This window comes from Zalophus californianus, chromosome 11, assembly GCF_009762305.2.
Source record: "Zalophus californianus isolate mZalCal1 chromosome 11, mZalCal1.pri.v2, whole genome shotgun sequence".
NCBI classification, from domain to species: Eukaryota; Metazoa; Chordata; class Mammalia; order Carnivora; family Otariidae; genus Zalophus; species Zalophus californianus.
The window spans coordinates 7,892,144-7,911,475 of NC_045605.1; the positions used below are offsets into that span (position 1 = coordinate 7,892,144).

The 19,332-nt window shown below is 42.3% G+C and overlaps 1 protein-coding gene across 5 annotated transcripts in view; it reads right to left on the reverse strand.

Annotated features, from left to right (window-relative positions):
* ARHGAP20 (Rho GTPase activating protein 20) overlaps window positions 1-18,915 on the reverse strand; it is a 140,711-nt gene extending 121,796 nt beyond the window's left edge. For 3 of the 5 annotated variants that reach the window (XM_027580996.1, XM_027580999.1, XM_027580995.1), the window contains exon 1: window positions 18,323-18,604. In XM_027580996.1, coding sequence (XP_027436797.1) covers window positions 18,323-18,427 — 105 coding nt within the window. In that variant the 5' untranslated portion in view covers window positions 18,428-18,604. Of the gene's footprint in view, window positions 1-17,847; window positions 18,003-18,322; window positions 18,605-18,832 lie in introns of those variants that run through there. The other 2 variants (XM_027580998.2, XM_027580997.1) reach the window with 2 other exon arrangements.
* Window positions 18,916-19,332: the final 417 nt, after the last annotated feature.

Genomic DNA, 19,332 nt, shown 5'->3' on the forward strand with positions numbered 1-19,332 from the left:
GGAGGTTAAGTGTTGATCAGGTATTTGGGAAAAACATTATCATAACCTTTATCTTCAACTGTAGCTAACAGATAATGTTGTTTATTATGTTCCAGCCCCTCTGCTAAAGGCAAGACAGGAGTATCTCATTTATACTTCAAAATGTCATCTGAGTAACTCTACTGTCTCTCTTTCATGGGCAGGGTAGGCCCCAAACTGGGCCTCAAGGAAAGTCAGGATTTGAAGAGATCAAGTAAAGGGAGAAAAAAAAGAAAAACAAACAAACAAACAAAACACAGTTAAAGCAAAAGAGACTAGATTCTTATACATTTAATAGACCTTTAAACTTAAATATTTATACATTTGGGGATCCCTTCTTCCAAACAGATTTTTTTTTTTTTTGCTGTAACTTAAAAAAAGAACAAAAAGACTTTTTTTTTTCCTTTTCTAAGTGGTATATAAACATAGGATTAACTGGATAATTTCAGTACTCTGTCTCAGAGGACCTACAATTTTTAGTAAATGGGGATTTATTCAACCTGGATTATCCAGATAATCACTCTCTAAATTCAGTCTTACATATTTCACAATTCTAGATAGAGTTAGCGGGCCTGCCACTGGAAATGGATGAGTAAAATCACCAATATGCTCATCAACAGCCAGGAGTGAAGTTCAGGCTGTGGCCATTCTTCCTGCTCTACTGTCCCACCCTCTCCTGGCCAGAGGTCTTACCTACCGCTGGAGGACCTAGGCCAGCCATCCTGGGAACCAGGTGCTGCTCTAGTAAGAACCAGGAAAACTAACTGGTTCAGGATCAGTACCTCCTTACATTATTCATAAAGGAATTGCTTCTAGTAAAATCAAACCTAGATCCTGGCACAGGAACAGAGGAATAATCATCGAATGAGAAGGGGATACTGGCTTTCTTTGGCAAAATTCTTATCGCCCAAATTCACCATGTCCCCAGGACCTTTCCACAGTTATTGTCACCAGCATCCTGCCTCAGTGTTGCTTTCTCCCCATTAATCTTTTGGCTCACATGTAGAAACTATATGCCCAAACCTCCTTAGCATAGCTCAGACAGCAACTGACATAATTACATAAACCATGAATAAAAGACAGGAAGGAAATGGGTAAGAAATAGAGAATACCATTCTCAATCAGGAATTATTTATTAACCAGGAAGGAGTTTCAGGGAAGGTTAAATTGTATACTTCTCTTGTTTACATGATATGTATTTATGCCTTCCTTCCGGAGAGAAAGCCCACGGTTTTCATCAGATTCCCAGAAAAGTCTGTGATGTTGATAACCTACGTTGTATCTTACAGCTTGTCAGCCCCATCCCGCTGTTTCCATTACTCACATCTCTTGGGAGTCAGGGGGCTTGGTCTAGCCCAGACCTGAAGGTGAAATCCTCAGAAAATGTGCATGTGAACAAACTGCCACATTTCTTAGTAAAATCAACCAGTCTTTTACCACTGAGACTCTTCATGTGGGGACAGGCCACTGGACCTACAAATATTTGTCTCCCAGATTCTCCTTCTCCCGGCCACCTCTGCAGTCACACTAGCCTTAGAATGGTGGATTCAGAAGAGTTATGTTCTTGCCCCTAAGCCCCCTGACTCCCTTTATTCAGCAACTATTTACTATGCTTTGAACTTTGAAATGTACCCAATCCTAAACTTTATCTGGGCTCCTTACACCTTCAGTTTTGAACTAGACGAGGGTCTGCCTAGTCTACCCTAGTGGAACCACCTTCCTGGATCTATCTCAGCAGCCTTGCTTCTGCAGCCCCTAACCCTCTGACACCACGGTCAGCCGATCTAAGCTCCTAACTGAATCTTCATGCATACAGAACTTGTAATTCTGAGCTCCTTGCCTTTCAGGTTTAGAAAGAATTTAGAAATGTTCAAAAGACAGCCATAAATATGATTTAAGATGTTGGGGGAAGAAGAGTCTGTGAGAAAAGCTAAAATGATCTGAAGTTCTTCATTTGGAAGGAGAAATAATCTCTAAATTTAACGCAGAATCATAATATGGAGGATAGAAAATGTCTTCCAAGGAAGAGAACACAAACAGAAATGCTGCTAAACTGTAGACTGAGAAACCATGTTGATTTTGGGTAGTGGTTCTCCGAAAAATTTTAAAAAGCTGTGAATTACATTGTGCACATAATTTCAAGGGGTTCAGAGACCTGCATAACATGGATTCCTTAGGGATTCATGGACCCCCAAATTTGAAACCTTCTGACATAAAGAAATCTTCCTGAGAGTGATGGCTGTTAAACACGAGAATGAATAATCAAATAAGGGTGACCAATTTTCTTCTGTAAGAGTGCTTTTAAAATAGGAGTTTCTCATGGAGACCTAATGCAGAGGTCCATATCCACACTAATTAGACCATGTTTCCTTAGTTATAAAATTGTCAGATGTATGAAGAGTCAAATGCAGAGTGTATCTACCTCATCTAGTGGATTCATATGCAACAGAATGTAATCAAACTACAGGAAGAATATTACTTTTATTTGAGATCCTACTGTTTGTAGTAAGTTTCACCACTAATGAGATATGCAACCCAAGGAAATTCAGTCACTTCTATGGACTTTCATTTCCTAATCTAGAAAATCAGAAAATTTGGACTACACAGTCTCTTAAATCCCTTCTATTTTTGATATTCTCATGTTAAATGTCCACCAAAGATTTACCATGGATATGCAAGGAAATAAACATTATATGTACCAATTTAAGATTCACAGGATTCATTCCTCTTGTAAATAATTAAAAGTCTTAGGGGCTCCTGGGCGGCTTAGTCGGTTAAGCATTGGACTCTTGATTTCAGCTCAGGTCGTGATCTCAAGGTCGTGAGATGCAGCCCTGTGTTGGGCTCCATGCTGGGTGTGGAGCCTGCTTAAGATTCTCTCTCTCTGCCTCTCCCCCTGCCTCTACTACTCCTCCCAGCTCTCTCTAAAAAAAAAAAAAAAAAAAAAAAAATTAAGAATGGCCAATATAACAAGAGTTTAATAAATAGATTTAGGTGTTAATTCATTAAAAATACACAGATCTCTTTCTTTTGTTCAAAAGTATAGCAAAACAAAGGGGCAATGGTGACTTCGAAACAAATTCACTTATCTATCAAAGAATCTGTTCTCAGGCAATAAAGAATTAGATTTTCTTTTTTGTTTATAACAACTGTGTGAAATATAATACATGGAAATAGAAAGAGACTATGATTCCTCTACAAGTAGATTACTGTGTAAGCTTGTCAGGACAGGTTGAGGCCATGCCTGTACCAGCACCAACAAATTTCAGTTGTTCAATGACAATAAAAACTATGATTCTTTGTCTCACAGAAAATAGAGAGTAGGTTTAAAACAGTGCTTTTTGTTGTTACTGTTAGCTTAAAAATCACAATGTACAGTATGATTTTTCAGAATGCCTACATGCTTGATGTTCATATCTAGATGACCTCACAAATACTAGATGCCGTTCTGAAACTGAGTATTTTTAAAGAGGTAATCTGTTTTTTTCTTTTTTTTTTAAGAGAGGGAGGGAGGGGGGAGAAAAAGGGGAGGAGCCGAGGGAGAGGGAGAGAGAGAACCTCAAGCAAGCTCCATGCTCAGTGGAGAGCCCAGTGCGGGGCTCAATCTCATGACCCTGGGATCATGACCTGAGCCAAAAGCAAGAGCGTGATGCTTAACTGACTGCGCCACCCAGGCGCCCCAGTAATCTCTTTTTTCTAAATTGACAAACTATATATTAGGTTAAAAATTAATTCCATTAAACTTTTGGAAATGATTTTCTTGATACTTGATACCACTTACCTAGTCTTTAAGGGCCCAAAAAATGAAACAAGAATTTTATATGAGCTAAAAAACAAACATGATATCGCATTTATTTACCCCTCCACTTCCAATTGGGAAAGATAAAGAGGACCTTGGAAGAAGTTGTAAAAGGGAATAAATGTGATTACATTTTTAAAATGGCTGTGTTTTCACTAACAGCAATTTATCAAGGAAGTATAACATGAACAGAAGAAAGTCATTAGATCTTTGATTTTCTGAGCTGTCTCTTCTGCAGTTATATTTGGTAATAAAGGCAAAGACCTATTCTGCCAAAAAGTAAAATAGAGGTCACAACTGAAAATGAGAACCAAATGACTGTAATTCATTTTTAAAAACATTTCAATAATAGCAAAATTGCAGCTACATTACCAGCTAATCTGCAAGTTGCTTTCCATTTCAACTCTTTTTTAATCAGTTGTATTAATTGTATGTTCAATTCCCTGTGTTCCTATCTTGCTTCACATATTATGCCTCGGTTATGGCATTTCATATTATTTATATTTCTGTCCATTTCTAGAGAGCAGGGACTGTAACTTCTTTCCAACTTTCTCCAGTCCTTCAACAATTATTTACTGGAATTCTGCTCTATCGTAGGCTTCTCTTTGTATTCCCAAAGCCTAGTACAATGCCTGGTACAAACTATGTACTCAATAAATGAAGGTTTATGTGAATTTTAAAATCCACTATCCTCCATATCTATATCACTATCCCATACACACACACAGGAAAACAAACAAACCTTTAAGGGGCTCTGCTAAAATGCTGTCATTAAGGAAATGTAAGCATTGCTATGGAACTGGATGGTGAAGAGTCATCCTTGTATACTGCAAACTACATCTTCTAACATAGTGCTGACATTTACCACTTTGAACTACAGGGTAAACATCTGATGATTGAAGTTAATTACCTGTGAACAAATGGTGCAGGGACACCTGAATATATACATGGAAAAGAATTAAGTTGGACTCCTATCTCATACCATATATAAAAATTAACTCAAGATGAATCAAAGATCTGAAAGTAAGATCAGAAATTATAAGAAAATTTAGAGAAAAACACAGGCAGAATATTTGTGACTTGGAGTAGGCAATGGTTTCTTAGATATGATACCAAAAGCACAAACAACAAAGGAAAAGGAATAGATAAATTGGACACTGTCAATATTAAAAACTTCTAGGGGCACCTGGGTGGCTCAGTCATTAAGCGCTCGCCTTCAGCTCAGGTCATGATCTCAGGGTCCTGGGATCGAGCCCCGAATCGGGCTCCCTACTCAGCAGGAAGCCTGCCTCTCCCTCCCCCACTCCTGTTTATGTTCCCTCTCTCGCTGTCTCTCTCTCTGTCAAATAAATAAATAAAATCTTAAAAAAAAGATTAAAAACTTCTATGCTTCAAAGGACACTATTAAGAAAGTAAAAGAAGACCCACAGAAGAAAATTTTTGCAAATCATGTTTGAGAAATGATTTGTATACAAAGAATTGTTATTGAATTGTCACAATTAAATGAAGATAAATAAGCCAATTTCAAAATGGGCAAAGGACCTGAATGGACAGTTCTCTAAAGAAGATATACAAATGGCCAATGAGCACAAGCGAAGATGCTCAACATCATTAGCCATCAGAGAAATGCAAATCAAAACCATGAAATATCACTTTATACTCATCAGGATGGCTATAATAAAAAAGACATAAAAAGTGCCAGCGAAGACATGGAACTCTCATAAACTACTAGTGAGAATGTAAAATAGCGCTGTCACTTTGGAACCTAGTTCAGAAGTTCTGCAAATGGCTAAACACAGTTACATAGGATCCTGCATTTCCTCCCAGGTACATAAACAAGAAAAATGAAAACATGTCCACACAAAAACATACATGTGAATGTTCACAGCAGCATTATTTATAATAGATAAAAAGTGGAAAACAACCCCAATGTCCATCAACTGATGAATGTATAAACACATTGTGGTATATCCACATAATGGAATATTACTTGGCAATAAAAGACACACTGACATGTGTAACAATAGGGATGAATCTTGAAAACATTACGCTAATTAAAAGAAGTCAGTCCCAAGGGACATGTTATATGCTCTCATTTGCATGAAAAATCCAGAATAAACAAATCTATAGAAACTTAAAGTAGATTAGTGTTTGCCCAGAGTTTGGGGAGATGAGGCGATTGGGACATGATGACGAAGGGGTGTGGTGTTTCTTTTGGGGTAATGAAAATGTTCTGAAATTGACTGCAACAACAGATGCACGATTCTCTAAATATACTATGGCATGTGAATTATATCTCAATAAAGCTGTGAAAAAGAAAAACAAAGAGCTAAATACCAAACTACTAAGCCACTGGGTTCCATCCCAGCAAACTGGCTCATAGCCAAGAGCCATTATTTTCTTTATTTGTATAATAATCATCCGTAGTACAATACAAGAAAATGAAAATTATTTGCTTTTTGTCCAACATATTTTTATATAAAATGTTTAAGTGGCTTTCCATTGGAATTCCTCAGAGATCTGAGGAATACGTCCACTGATCATCCCCTACTGCTCCAATGCCCGAGCCTTACCATTTTCACACAGTAAATTTTCAGTAGCAGTGTATTAAGTCAGTGAATTAACACTGCCCATATCTGAGAGTTTAAGGTGGTGATACAAGTGTGCCTATGTAGGAAAATGAAACTGTAAACAGGTAGCCGAAGAACAAAATTTTTGGTCTTTTATTTTCAACAACTCAGAAAACACTGTTTACATAAAAACCTGCATGTAGTCTCTCATTAGAAGTTTAACTTCATATCAACCAAGAGATACAGTACTATTTTCAGAACCTCTAAATCATTCTGGATCTGGTCGTTCTTAATTCTCAGAGATTATAGGAAAAAATGCCTATCAAAAGAAAGGAACAGGATGAAAGGTTTAAGTCAGGTGAACTGCAATTTTTCATCCTTTCTTCTGTTACAGTCACTTTATGAAGAAAAACATCTAAGCATTTTAGTTGAATTTAAGTCAACTGTGCTGAAGTCACTTCCAAACATTTAAAATTAGCCTAACATTAAAATGAGGACTTTGAGTGCTTGCTTCAGCAGCACATAGGAAAGCTTTTAAAGAATTCAAGTTTCAAAGCTAGAAAAAAATTTAATCAAATTTACAAATTAGCGTATTCAAATTTGACCATTAATTCTATTGTGGCTAGTCTATACAATTTTGTAAGCAATGAACTGTTTCTTTCTTGTCTTCCCGACACACCTGCAGTATTTAATTTGTGGAGGCATACCTAAGAGACACTAGCTCTGCAAGGAAACAAGAAAATTATTTTTAACCCTGCATCTTGCTTCTAGGTCCTATTATCACAACCAGGTTTTGACCACTGGGTGAGCTGAAGCTTCTCACTATTGCCACTTTGGTCTGTGATGTGTGTGATCCTCTATTTATTTCCAGTCATACCATCCAGAATCAATCTGAGCATTTAATTAAAACAAATGTCATCACAGCAGATCGTTATAGAAGGATATAAGTTCTTTTCTGAGATTAAGAAAGATACACTTTTACTTTTGGCTTCTTTCCTCCTTCTATGGGATAGCGACTTTGAAATAAAACAATAAACATGAGAATCTATGTAATGTAGGAGAATGGGCCCTGGGCTAGGAGACACTGGACCTAAGTTCTGCACCTGGTTCAAGCACTTAACTTCTGAGTCCTCTCCATAAGATGACATAACCATCTGACCTACCACAAAGAATAGAATAAGATTATATGCAAAAAGTCCTCTGACATGGAAAACACCACGATAGTGTAACATACAGAGTGATGCTTTAGAGCGCATCAGTACCGTATATAAATAAATAGGAGGATAGCAGAATTCCCTTTATACCTTATGCTTCGTTCCTCTGCCTCTGCCTGACCCATGCAGGCTTCTGGAGTGTCACTGTGGGCCTTGAAGTTGGCTGGACTTTCTTCTTTAGGAAAGCCACCAATTTCAACCTCTGGTCACGATTCCTTTTCAGCAGCGCCCTAGAGTAGACAGGGTCAATCACCAATGCCCTGTCCCTAATAATCCCTTGCAAGGCAGGGCCCATTCAAGGTGAGAGGATTTACACACCCATGACACACTCTAATAAACAAAGAGGCTCTCTGGCTGCCCTGGTAGCCATCTACCTGCCTAGTGGCTGAAGGGCTGACGGTAGCAGACACATCTCTAATGGGAAGCTTGGGAAGCTCTGCCTTACAGCAACCTCTCACTCTCCTCATGCAGAGGGGGAGGGTATGGCCTTCCAATCCAGAAACCATAATGGTAAAAAACAGAATGCATAAAATGAGAATGGAAAACAGGCCCAGGTCTATCCAGATTCAGACGTAGTATCACCTAGCAAAGACTACAGCCAAAGCTGAGGTTCAAGAGGGTAAATGCAGGGGTAGAAGAGGAAATAGATTCTCTCCTAGGTGTAAATTAGGACCCAGGTAAACAAGGAAAGCAAAAGGCCACAGAGCAGCTGGGTTTTCCACATCTTTGAAATGTGAGCTGATGTGGGCACACATACATTCCATTTTCAGAGTCCACACGCAAGTGACCAAACATCCAGAAATAGGTTTTACCTTTCAGTCAGTTGTGCCATGTGACAGCTGTCTGTCAAAATGAGGTCAAGGCTGCTCAGCACAGCACCGACACACAGTGCTGACAGGACTATGTCTGCTGTTGGTCGGATGTTTCTAATCTAAACTTGTCCTAGATAAAGAAAATCAGACTGAAACAAAATTATAAAAGAAACTGGGCTGTGCTGCCTGCAAGCCCCACTCTAGGTGGCTGACAGAAGGCAGTTTCCTCTGCTCCCTTTTCCAGCCTCCCACACTGTAGCTAAGTCCTCCGTAAGTAAACAATGGCTAACTCTCACCCCCATCCAAGGCTGCTTCAGAAAACCGGGGCAGTTGCCAATACCAAAATCAGCATCCAGCCTGCAGGCTCTCTGCACACACCACGACCTGCAGAGTCCCTGCGACCTACAACACTTGCGATACCAACATAAAGAATGGGAGAGCAAACTTTCCCCTCAATGAAACTGTCTTTCAGGGGTAGTATGCTCAGGCTACCATAACAGAATAACAGACTGGGTGGTCTAAACAACAGACATCTATTTTTCAGTTTTGGAGGCTGGGAAGTCCAAAGTCAAGGTGCCAGCAGATTCAGTTCTTAGTGAGACCCTCTTTCTCATTTGCGGACAGCTGCCTTCCAGCTCTATCCTCCTCACATGGGGGACAAAGACAGAGAGAGAGTAAGCTCCCTGGTCTCTTACAAGGGTACTAATCCCATCATGGGGATTCTGACCTCATGACCTCATCTAACCCAGGGGGATTAGGACTTCAACATGAGTTTTCCGAGAGGGCACATTCAGTCTGTAGTAGAGGTTTTTGCCAAATGCTCTGAGGATGAGAGAAGTGTGAGTCATGAAACTCCAATAAATCACAACAAAACGTACATACATTTCTTCAAAGCACTATGTATACAAGTTTATGTACGTGTAAGTGTGTATACATACGCATATATAACCTTGGTGTTAGTTATATACCCACTTATTTCTGTGATATTTTATAGTTTATAAGCTGTATTGGTGGCAATTTAAATTGAAATCTAATATATTTTCAGCTACTGATAACTTCTAGGAAAGCAAGCTTTATAATCACATATTTGTGTTAAGTTGTTATGTGGTTCTAAAGATGTCTTCACTTTGAAAAGAACAGCCACCAAGTCCTGGATGGCAGGATAAGAAATTTGAAAGGATTCAGACACCTCAATTACTGAAGTCTCCTTTTCTGTGGGTGCCATTAAGCTGTGTCACCTCTCCCAGTCTACGGAACACTGGGGCTTAGGGAGCGGGAACTGCCTTCCGAACACCACCCACCTTTTGTCCTGCAGACCCTTCCCCGAGTCATAACCTGGGACACTGGTGAAATCACAGAGTGTGACAGATTTTCACAGCCATCTCCACTTCGGAACCAAGAGCAACAACTGCACTAGTTAGTATCTCTGACTTGTGAATTTTCAGTCTCTAAGTTGCAATTCTCTATTTTAACTATTTTACTTAAAATTAATAATTACTTTTTACACAAATGTGTAAAAATAAGATTGTCTTTAAGTTTTGTTTTATGAAAAATACAATTTATTCTGTTCTAACATACGAATGTTAGAGTCACAAAAATTTTTTCTTTTGCCATGTTAAAATGCACTATTTTCACATTGCAAGTAAAAATAACTATGGAAGCAAGAGTTTTTTCCTACACTCAAGATTCATGACATAAAATATTTTCTGAATTGAGAGTGTTTCAACTGGGTGTGCCAAACACGTGACTGTCCATAGAGGCATAGAATTCAGTGCACCCACACCTAACTCTGAAATACAGTTCTGTAAGTTTGGGGAATATGCCAAGCTTTCCAACAGCAAGCAAGACTCAAATATCAGCCTGGAAAGCAGACCTGGCTAAGGAACTCCAGAAGTACGATGAGTGCCTTATATAAAACTGAAAATGACAGATTCCAAGGCATAAAACCCACACATTTCCAAGGTAATCAGACTAATGATTATGTCATTGATTGTCACTATTAGTTATATTTACTGTGGTGATTAATTTTATTGGTCAACTTGACTGTCCACAGGGTGCCCAGATTAAACATTTCTAGGTGTATCTGTGAGGTATTTCTGGATGAGATTACCATTTATATCACTGGACTTAATAATACAGATGGCCCTCCCCACAGTGGGTGGGCATCAGTCAATCTCTTGAGGGCCTTCATAGAACAAAGAATGGAGGAAAGAGAAATTCGCCCCCTTTTTCTTTCCTCACTGTTGAGCTGGGACATCTCATCTCATTTTGACTCAGGAAAAGATGGTGGTGAATTGAACTACCGACCTTCCTGGGTCTTCAGCTTGCAGATGGCAGATCATGGGACTGACACTGGTCTGTTTCTCTGGAGAACCCTGACTGATGCATTTACCTAACATTTACCTAATGGCAGCAGTGAACATAACATTCACTGGTAGATGGAGAAAGTAGAGATTCTGCTCCGCAAAGAAGGCAATTACCTCTCAGGAAAAAAACCTCTCAAATGTGCTTTTCTCAGCTGGTTATATAGAATTCAGATCTACTCCCTCCTATATCTTATGTTACAAATAGTAACAAAAGCATCTATAATCTAGTTAGAAAAAGAAATAGAGTTGGAAGATCTGGTTCAAATTCCAGCTTTGCTGCTTACTACATGTGGCCTTGGCAGGGCTCAGTTCCTTCTTCTGTGGAAATAAGTTAATAATACTTACCTCATATAATTGACATGTATTATATATAGTTAGGCATTCAAAGAGGTTTTAAAATTTCCTTTCATAAAAAATAAAATAAAATAAAATAAAATTTCCTTTCATTATCCCATAAATTATAAACATTAAATTCTTATCTTTCTGCTCAAGTTTCTACCTTATTTGATATTTATGACCTTCAAGAATAACTACTTTGAAGGACAGTGTTATGGACTGAATGCTTATGTCCCCCCCAAATTCATATGTTGAAGCTCTAATTTCCAATGCGACAGTATTAGGAGGTGGGGGTCTTTAGGAGGTGATTAGGTTTAGATGAGGTCGTGAAAGTGAGGCCCCCATGATGAGATTAGTGCCCTTATAGGAAGAGACCAGAGATACCGAGTTCCATCTCCACCTCTCTCCCTCCCTCCTCCTTTCCCCACTTCCCCTCCGTCTCCCATGAAGACCCAGGAAGAAGATGGCCAACCACAAGCCAAGAAGTGAACCCTCAAGCAGGAACTGAGTTGGCTGGCACCCAGATCATAGGAATTCACAGTCTCCACAACTTTAAGAAATCAACGTCTGATATTTAAACCACCCAATTTATGGTATTTTGTTATGGTAGTCTGAGCTGAATAAGACAGATAGCATCCACTCATTTGCATGTATATGTTCTTCTATCAAATTCAAAGAAATAAAACTCTTTTCATTGCTTTACATCCTTTCACCTGGTAAAAGATACTAATTGGCTTCTGCACTTAAAAGTGCAGAATATACTTTCTTTTGATCCATATGAAACAACTTGTGAAATATACAAGATATGGATTATTACCATCACTTTACAGGCAAAGAAACAAAGTACAGTCATAAGTTTGGAGATCACATCAGTGATAACAGAGGCCATTTCTGATCAATCCTAACACAGACTTTGATAATTTCAGACTCTTCTGAGCCAAAACAACTTCATGTACCCGATTTTATCAATTCACTTTGTGAATAACACAAGACAAGGATTCAGGAAGATATTGGTTTAACCACAGGCATAATATTTGCTCAGTATTATAGAGTAAAACTAAAGCTTACTCACCAAGATGTTTCATTCAAACCCCAGCATAAGACACACACATGGCCAAAGTTGGCTCTCGGGGGTGTTCTACCTGAGCAGCTATAAACAGATTTGGACCCACAGCATGCAGAGAGACAAGACAGACGGCTGTCACATTTTAATATGTTGGAGGTATTTTAAAATCCTATTGCTCCAACTGACTTTCTGTGCCTATAAGTCTTTCTTCCAAGGAGTTTTCAATTGGTATGTGAAAGCAAAGGGTCAGAGTGCTTGAGTATGACACAAATGATCCCTAATCGAAATTACTCTAATACGTGCTTCCATTTCATTTCATAAAAACTGTTCTATCCAAATGTGGATATCCTCAAAGATACATTATCCAGAAGATTAATCCAGAATTCTATCCAGAATGCATTATTCAGAAGTATTATCTCTATGATATTATCTTTTAGAACCACATTTTTAGAAATTACTATAGAAATCTATTGTGTATTATTCTGAAGAGTCTAAGTGACAGAAAATCATTGATTTCTAGAAATAGTCAAATTGTCTGACTAGTGAATAAAGGTGGATAAACCAGATAGGTAATTCTGTTTCAGGTTAAAATACTAAATGTGGCTGTAAAATAAAGAGAATACCTTCTCACACAGCCTCTAAACACCGGCCCCTCAAAAGCATCCTGTTCTTTCCCACCTCAGCATCTTCGAATAATTGCTCCTACTTCTCAAAATCTTTTTACAGCATCTTGTCTTCACTCATAAAAGAGTAAAGCCTCACTTAAAAGAGGCCTTCCCTTGAAACCTTAATGCCAGAGTGGTCTAGCTCCATATCCATGTTTGTTTGTTTGTTTTAGAATAGTTATCACCATTAATTTTTGTTACTATTGCTTGTGTCTCTTTCTCTCAACCTGTGCTGTCCAGTATAGTATCCAATAGACAATTGTGGCACCTTAAATTTAAATTCAAATAAATTACAATTACATAAAATTACAGAAAAAATGAATTGGATTTCATCAAAATTAAGAACTCTGTTCCTTGAAAAACACTGTTAAAAGAATAAAATGACCAGCCACATAATGGGAGAAAATATTTGTAAGTCATATATATGATAAAGAACTTGAATCAGAATATATAAGTAACTTTCAAAACAATAATGTAAGAACTAAAAATCCAACTGAATTTGGGCAAAATAATGAATAGGAACTTCACTAAACATAACACATGGATGATAAGTAAGCACATAAAAAGATGCGCAACATCATTAGTCCTTAGGAAAATGCAAATCAAAACCACAGTGAAATACAATATTATTTCCTCTAAGACGGCTATAATCAAAAAGATAGTAAGTATGGGTGAAGATGTGGAGAAATTAGACTCATATACTGTTGGTGGGAATGTAAAACCACTTCAGAAAATATGACAGTTTCTTAAAAAGTTAAACTTACATCTAAAATATGACCCAGCCATTCAACCCCAAAGTGTTTACGTTGGATGGACCAGCATAGGTCCATACAAAGACTTACATATGAATGTACACAGCAGCTTTATTTGTAGTAGCCAAAACCTGGAAAAAACCCGAATACTCAATTGTGGCCTCTCTACATGATGGAATACTACTCAGCAATGAAATGAACTACTGATCTATGCAAAAACATGATGAATCTTAAAATAATTATATTGAATTAAAGAAGCAAAAAAAATACATAGTATGATTCCATTTATATATAATTCTTGAAAATGCAAATTAATCTACAGTGACAGAAAACAGACCAATGGTTGCCTAGGAAGGGGGAGCAAACCAAGGGATTAGCAAGGGACATAAACTTTGGGGGATGATAAATATATTCATTCTCTTGACTGTGGTGATGGTTTCAGAAGTATATACATGTGCCAAAACTTACAGATTTATATACTTCAAATATGTACAGTTTCCTGTATGTCAATTATACCTCAGTGAAGCTGTTAAATTTTTTTTGTTCCTCAGTTGTACAGCCACAGGTCAAGTGTTCAATAGACACATGTAGCTAGCTAGTGGTTATCGAACAGGACATTGTAGATAAACAGCAGTAGTACTGGCACAGAAAGCTCTCATCAACAGCAATGCTCCAAACCAGGGGGTGAGCAAACTATACACCAGCGACCCACTGCCTGTTTTTCTAAACTCAGTTTTATTGGAACACAGTTATGCCCAGTCATTTACATACTGTCAATGGCTGCTTTATTGCCACGGTGGCAAAGTGGGTAGCAGCAACAGAGACCTTATGGTCTACAAACCTAAATTATCTACTATCTGGTCTTTTGAGAAAAGATTTGCTGATTCTGGTCTAAATCAAACACTCTGAACACGGGTTATACCTGTCCTGTTCACTGCTGTATAAGCTAGCTAGTGTTTATTGAGTCCCTAATATGTGCACTGTCCTAAGCACTGGAAAGACAGCCTTGAACAGTACAGATGAGGTCCCTATTCTCACGGTTTTCACCATCTGGTGAAGGGTTCAGGTAATGGAAGTAGAAGTAAATAAGAAACTAGGCAAGGATGAATGCTAAGATGAAAATAAAACAGAGGTATAGAGCATGACTGAGGGCAGCAACTTCCACTTACATAGTCAGGACAGGCCTCTGAGAGGGCCGGACATTTGAACAACATGAGAGTCAACACTACAAAGACCTGTGGCAGAAGCAGAGGGAAGAGCAAAGCCCAAGGCCTCAGACAAGGAATGATCTGGAGACCTGATGTGTGAAAAAGAAGGCCCATGTGGCTGAAGAATACACAACAATGTGGAAAAGGTAGATAAGACGGGAGAAATAGAGAAGGCTAAGCAAAGGAGTCAGAATTTTATGCTAAACATGATAGAAAGTTACTATAGGATTTTAAGCAAGTGAGCAATATGATCAACTTACATTTTTAAAGATCACTCTGGTGCTGCTAAGTGGAAACTGGGCCAGGGAAGAGCAAGAAAGGTGTTAGACAAGTTAGGGAGTTTCTGTAAAGGTACAAATGAGAGATGGTGGTAGTCTGGCCTGGGCTACAGTGGCAGCAGTAGATGAAGTGGAGAAATTCAAGATATGTTTTAAAGTAATAGTTGACTGGCCTTTCTGATGGTTGTGGTAGAGTAAGGAAATGAAGGAGTTGAAAATGAATCCCAGATTTTAGCTTGAACAAGTGGGACAACAGTATGAACCACAAATACGGGAGAAAGTACAAACAACAGAAGCTAATACTTATTGAGTGCTTATTATATGACAGTATTCACTCAATTTCACATTTAATATTCCCAACAATCTTAAATAGATAAGTATTACTGTTATGTTCATTTTAGAAATAGGAAACTGAAGGTTAAGGTCAGAAAGAGAGGACCAGCACAGTGGAGACCTGAACCTGGGTCATCACACTCCAAATTTCACCACATTCTATGAAACTGCCTTCTTAACAGTAATTTCTGGGAACATGAACTACATTCTGGATTAATAGTCCTCAGGATGACTAGCTTTAAAGATGTTTTGCTTTTTCTATTAAAGATCATCTTGTTTTCAAAGAATAAAAGAAGTAATTGTCATCTATATACTTTTCAAAGCACTTTCTGCAGCATTATCCCTTTGATTCCCATTTTACAAATGAGGAAACTGAAACAAGTCAAGTGATTTCCTCAAGATCATCAAGATAGTAATAGAATGAGAACTAAAAGCCAGATGAACTGACTCCATATATTGATCCGTCTTTAAAAATTTGGACCATTCAGAAAAATACATGTTTTACATCACTATCCAAAATACACATACATATATGAAATAGAGAAAAAGAAGTAATACAAAACTCTATTCACCATTACTAATTTGCTAGGATTTCTTTTTCTATTTAATTTTTTTATAATTTTGATTGTAACTGGCAATTTAAACAACACTGATCCACACCTTGGTAATTAACACTGCAACCACATAGCAGACTTTTTAAGAAATAAATCTCATGACTCACTAAAACTACCAAACACCAAGAAGGCAAGATGGAACATAAAGATCAGTCTGTTGAGTATTTGGGTTACATGAAGACTGGTGTCCATAAGAGTGTAAATGGCAATGATTCCATGAACTATACGTTGGAAGTATTTTTATTATGATTATTTTCTATTCCTAATATGGAGGTCTAAAATCAAGGCATGTGTGCTAATATTTAAAATAAGAGAGGTGCACTTTTATGGAAAAAAATATTAAAAGCAAAAGAGAAAAGTTCTTCAACATCATCTTTGACCCAAAGGTAGTAAAAAGCTGTAGAGTGTCCAGATTAGCAAACTCTATTTCCTTTGAAAAGAAGGAAAGAAAAAAAGAGAAAGACTGCTGGTAATGTGACAACCCATTAGGATGTATAATGAAGGACAGCATCTTAAGGACAATAGCTTAAGATGTGAGGCAACCGTTCATTTACTGGGCAAGTACTACTTGATAAATGATCCAATGCCCTCTGCCAGTATGCTTCATTTCCCTTAGTAAAGGAAGACAACTAACTTCCCAGGGATATAAATCTTTGATTTTTCCCAATTCCTTAAGTATACAAGAATTTAAAAAATGCTTTAAAGTCTGTGTCAATTACTTGGAACATGCATTTACCTTCCCAAATGTGGCGCTAGCCCGGTGAATTTTCACACGCGCGCGCACGCGCACACGCGCTATCCCTGCATCTCAGAAGGGAAAAAGCGCCACGGGCACAGCACAGCCTCAGTACATCGAAGGCTGGCCACCACTTCAGCCCATGCATCACCAGGTTCCCGGGCACTCCTAGGTGGCCCCGCGACATGGTCGACGTCCTGGGGAGCGCCCATGCCCTTCTATACTCTGGAGCACCACCTCACCTCCCAACTGACCTCTAGCCAACCCAGGATCCTGGTGTGCAGAGCCACGAAAGGCTGTGAGGTCCGGACCCCCCGAAGGCCCGCGCAGCCCCTCCAGGCTCTAATGATAAAAACGCGGTGCCTCCAGACATTCCTTAGGGAAACGTTCGGTGATCCCTCTAACCCCAGTTTATTTCCAGTGAAGTTGGAAGGGCACCACCAGGACACAGGGCAAAAAAGGGCCAAATAACCGAGGGTCTTGGGGGAAGGAGTGTAAGAGGAACGGACACGGCCAGAAACACCCAAATCCTGCCCGCAGACAGGGGGGCAGCAGAGGCCGGCGGCTGGCGGCCACGTGCACTTGCTTCGGGGACCCTTCCCAAGACGCCGGGCCCGGTGGGCACCAGCATGCCGCACGGCGGCCGTGTGCACCGGAAAGGAACGCTGCAAGTTGTCGCCCGCGTCGCCGCTCCCGGCTCTGACAGGGCACACGAGCGCCGCCCCACGCCCACGCCCACGCCCCGGCCCCTCTCCAGCCTCAACGCGACCCGGGGGCCAGGGGACCCCGCAGGGCGAAGGCCCCTGTGCCAGGCGCCCACGACCCTCCGCCGCAGCCCACGGGCCCCACCCGGCCCGAGTCCAGGCCGAACCAAACCTCCGTGCCCCTGCCGTGTGGACCGTTAGCATCCCAAGCACACCTGCGCGTCCGACCACCACCTCGGAGACCCGGGAGTCGTGGCGGAAGCGCCGCGCTGGGCGCAGGAACCTCCTCCCCGCCACCAAAAAACACCGCCGTGGAGCGGCCGCGCCTCAGCGTCCAGGTGAGAGGCTGAGCGCCGCCGCCCGCCCGCCAGCCTACCTTCCTCAGCGCGGGTTGCCGCGCCCTGGCCGACGCCGCGGCCCCTGACGACTCGGAGCTGACCCCGTCCGCAGGCGGTGAGCGCCCGGGAGACCTCGGGGGGGACCCAGGGGCCGAGCCCTCGGGGGAGGGGGGCCGGGTAAAGGCGAGGCCCCAGTGCCCGCCCGCGCGCCCCGACTGAAGGAGGGGCCCGGCCGCCGGTCCCGCGGCGGATGGAGACCGGGAGGCAGCCTGGGGGCCGCTCCGAGAGCGATCACGACTCTAGGCGCGAACCCCGGGGGTTTCAGGGTGACTTGGGAGACCGCGGCGCCGTGAGGGCGGGGAAGGCAGGAACGTCCCGAGACTCACGCAGCGGGCCGCGGCCTCGAGCGTTCAGTTCCCGAGGCGGCCGGCTGGTGCGCGGCGGTGGCAGCGCGGGGGGCGCGCGCTGGGAGTGGGGTGGCGGCGGGCGCAGGGCGCCGCTCAACGTCCTCACCTTCTTGGTGCCGGGGCCTCCCGCGATCCGAGACACGCCTGTCAGGGAAGAGGAGCGCCCCGGCTGCCCCCCTAGAGTCTCCTGCTGGGGGGACATCGCTTCCATGAAGAAGACTTTACCGCAAATCCCAGCCCAGGAGGAGGCTACGCGGTCATGTCCGCGGGACGGCGGCCGGAGGAGCGAGGACGCGCGGGCCCGAGGCGGCTGCCGCGCTCAGGCAGGGAGCCGGGCTCCGGGTGCGGGCAGCGCGCCTCCCGTCGGGGCCATGCACGGCTGCTGTGCTCGGCACCGCGGGCTGCAGGCGATTGCGGCTGCGACCGCTCGTCCGCGCCGCGGCCCGCCCCGCCTCGGGCCCGCCCCCTCCGCGCCGGGCGCCCCGCGCCGGGACCCGCCCCCGGCCGCCGTCCTCGGGCCGCGGCGCTCCCAGCGGCTGCCTCGGACTGCGGCGCCGGGAGTCAGGCGTCCTTCTCGGCTTGCAGAATTCTGTTAGGGTACAGGCGACCGACTGACCTTGCCAGCCCGCAACTCCGGGCAGGCCCAGCCCGCAGGAGCTCACCGGCCCGTGTCACTAAGGGGGTCTCTAGGGCACGGACGCGCGCCTCTCCCTCCGCCCAGCCCACGCGCACCCGACCCCATCCCTGCCTGCGCTGCGCCCGCGGGGGACGGCGCCGCGGCAGCGCGTGCGGCGGCGCAGTCGCGGCCACCTCAGCCCGAACCGAGGAGTTGCGGTGATTCCTGCCTCGCTTTCAGTGGACTGCAGAGGGGCCCCCCAACCCGGACTCCAACCCCACCGCCCCAGGCCCTAAGCTCCCCCTCCCGAGGCCTCGGGTTGGAGCGGCGCGTCGCAGGGTGCTGGGCTGTGCACATTGGGAAGCCCCCAGCATCGCCTGACCTCTTGAGCAACCCCGAACGTTAGGGTGTTCGGGTAGCCCTCATTGGCTTCTGCAGCCGCGGGTCAGCAGTCCCTGCACAATTTGCACCAGCGGTTTCCGCTGCCTGCGGCTGCAAAG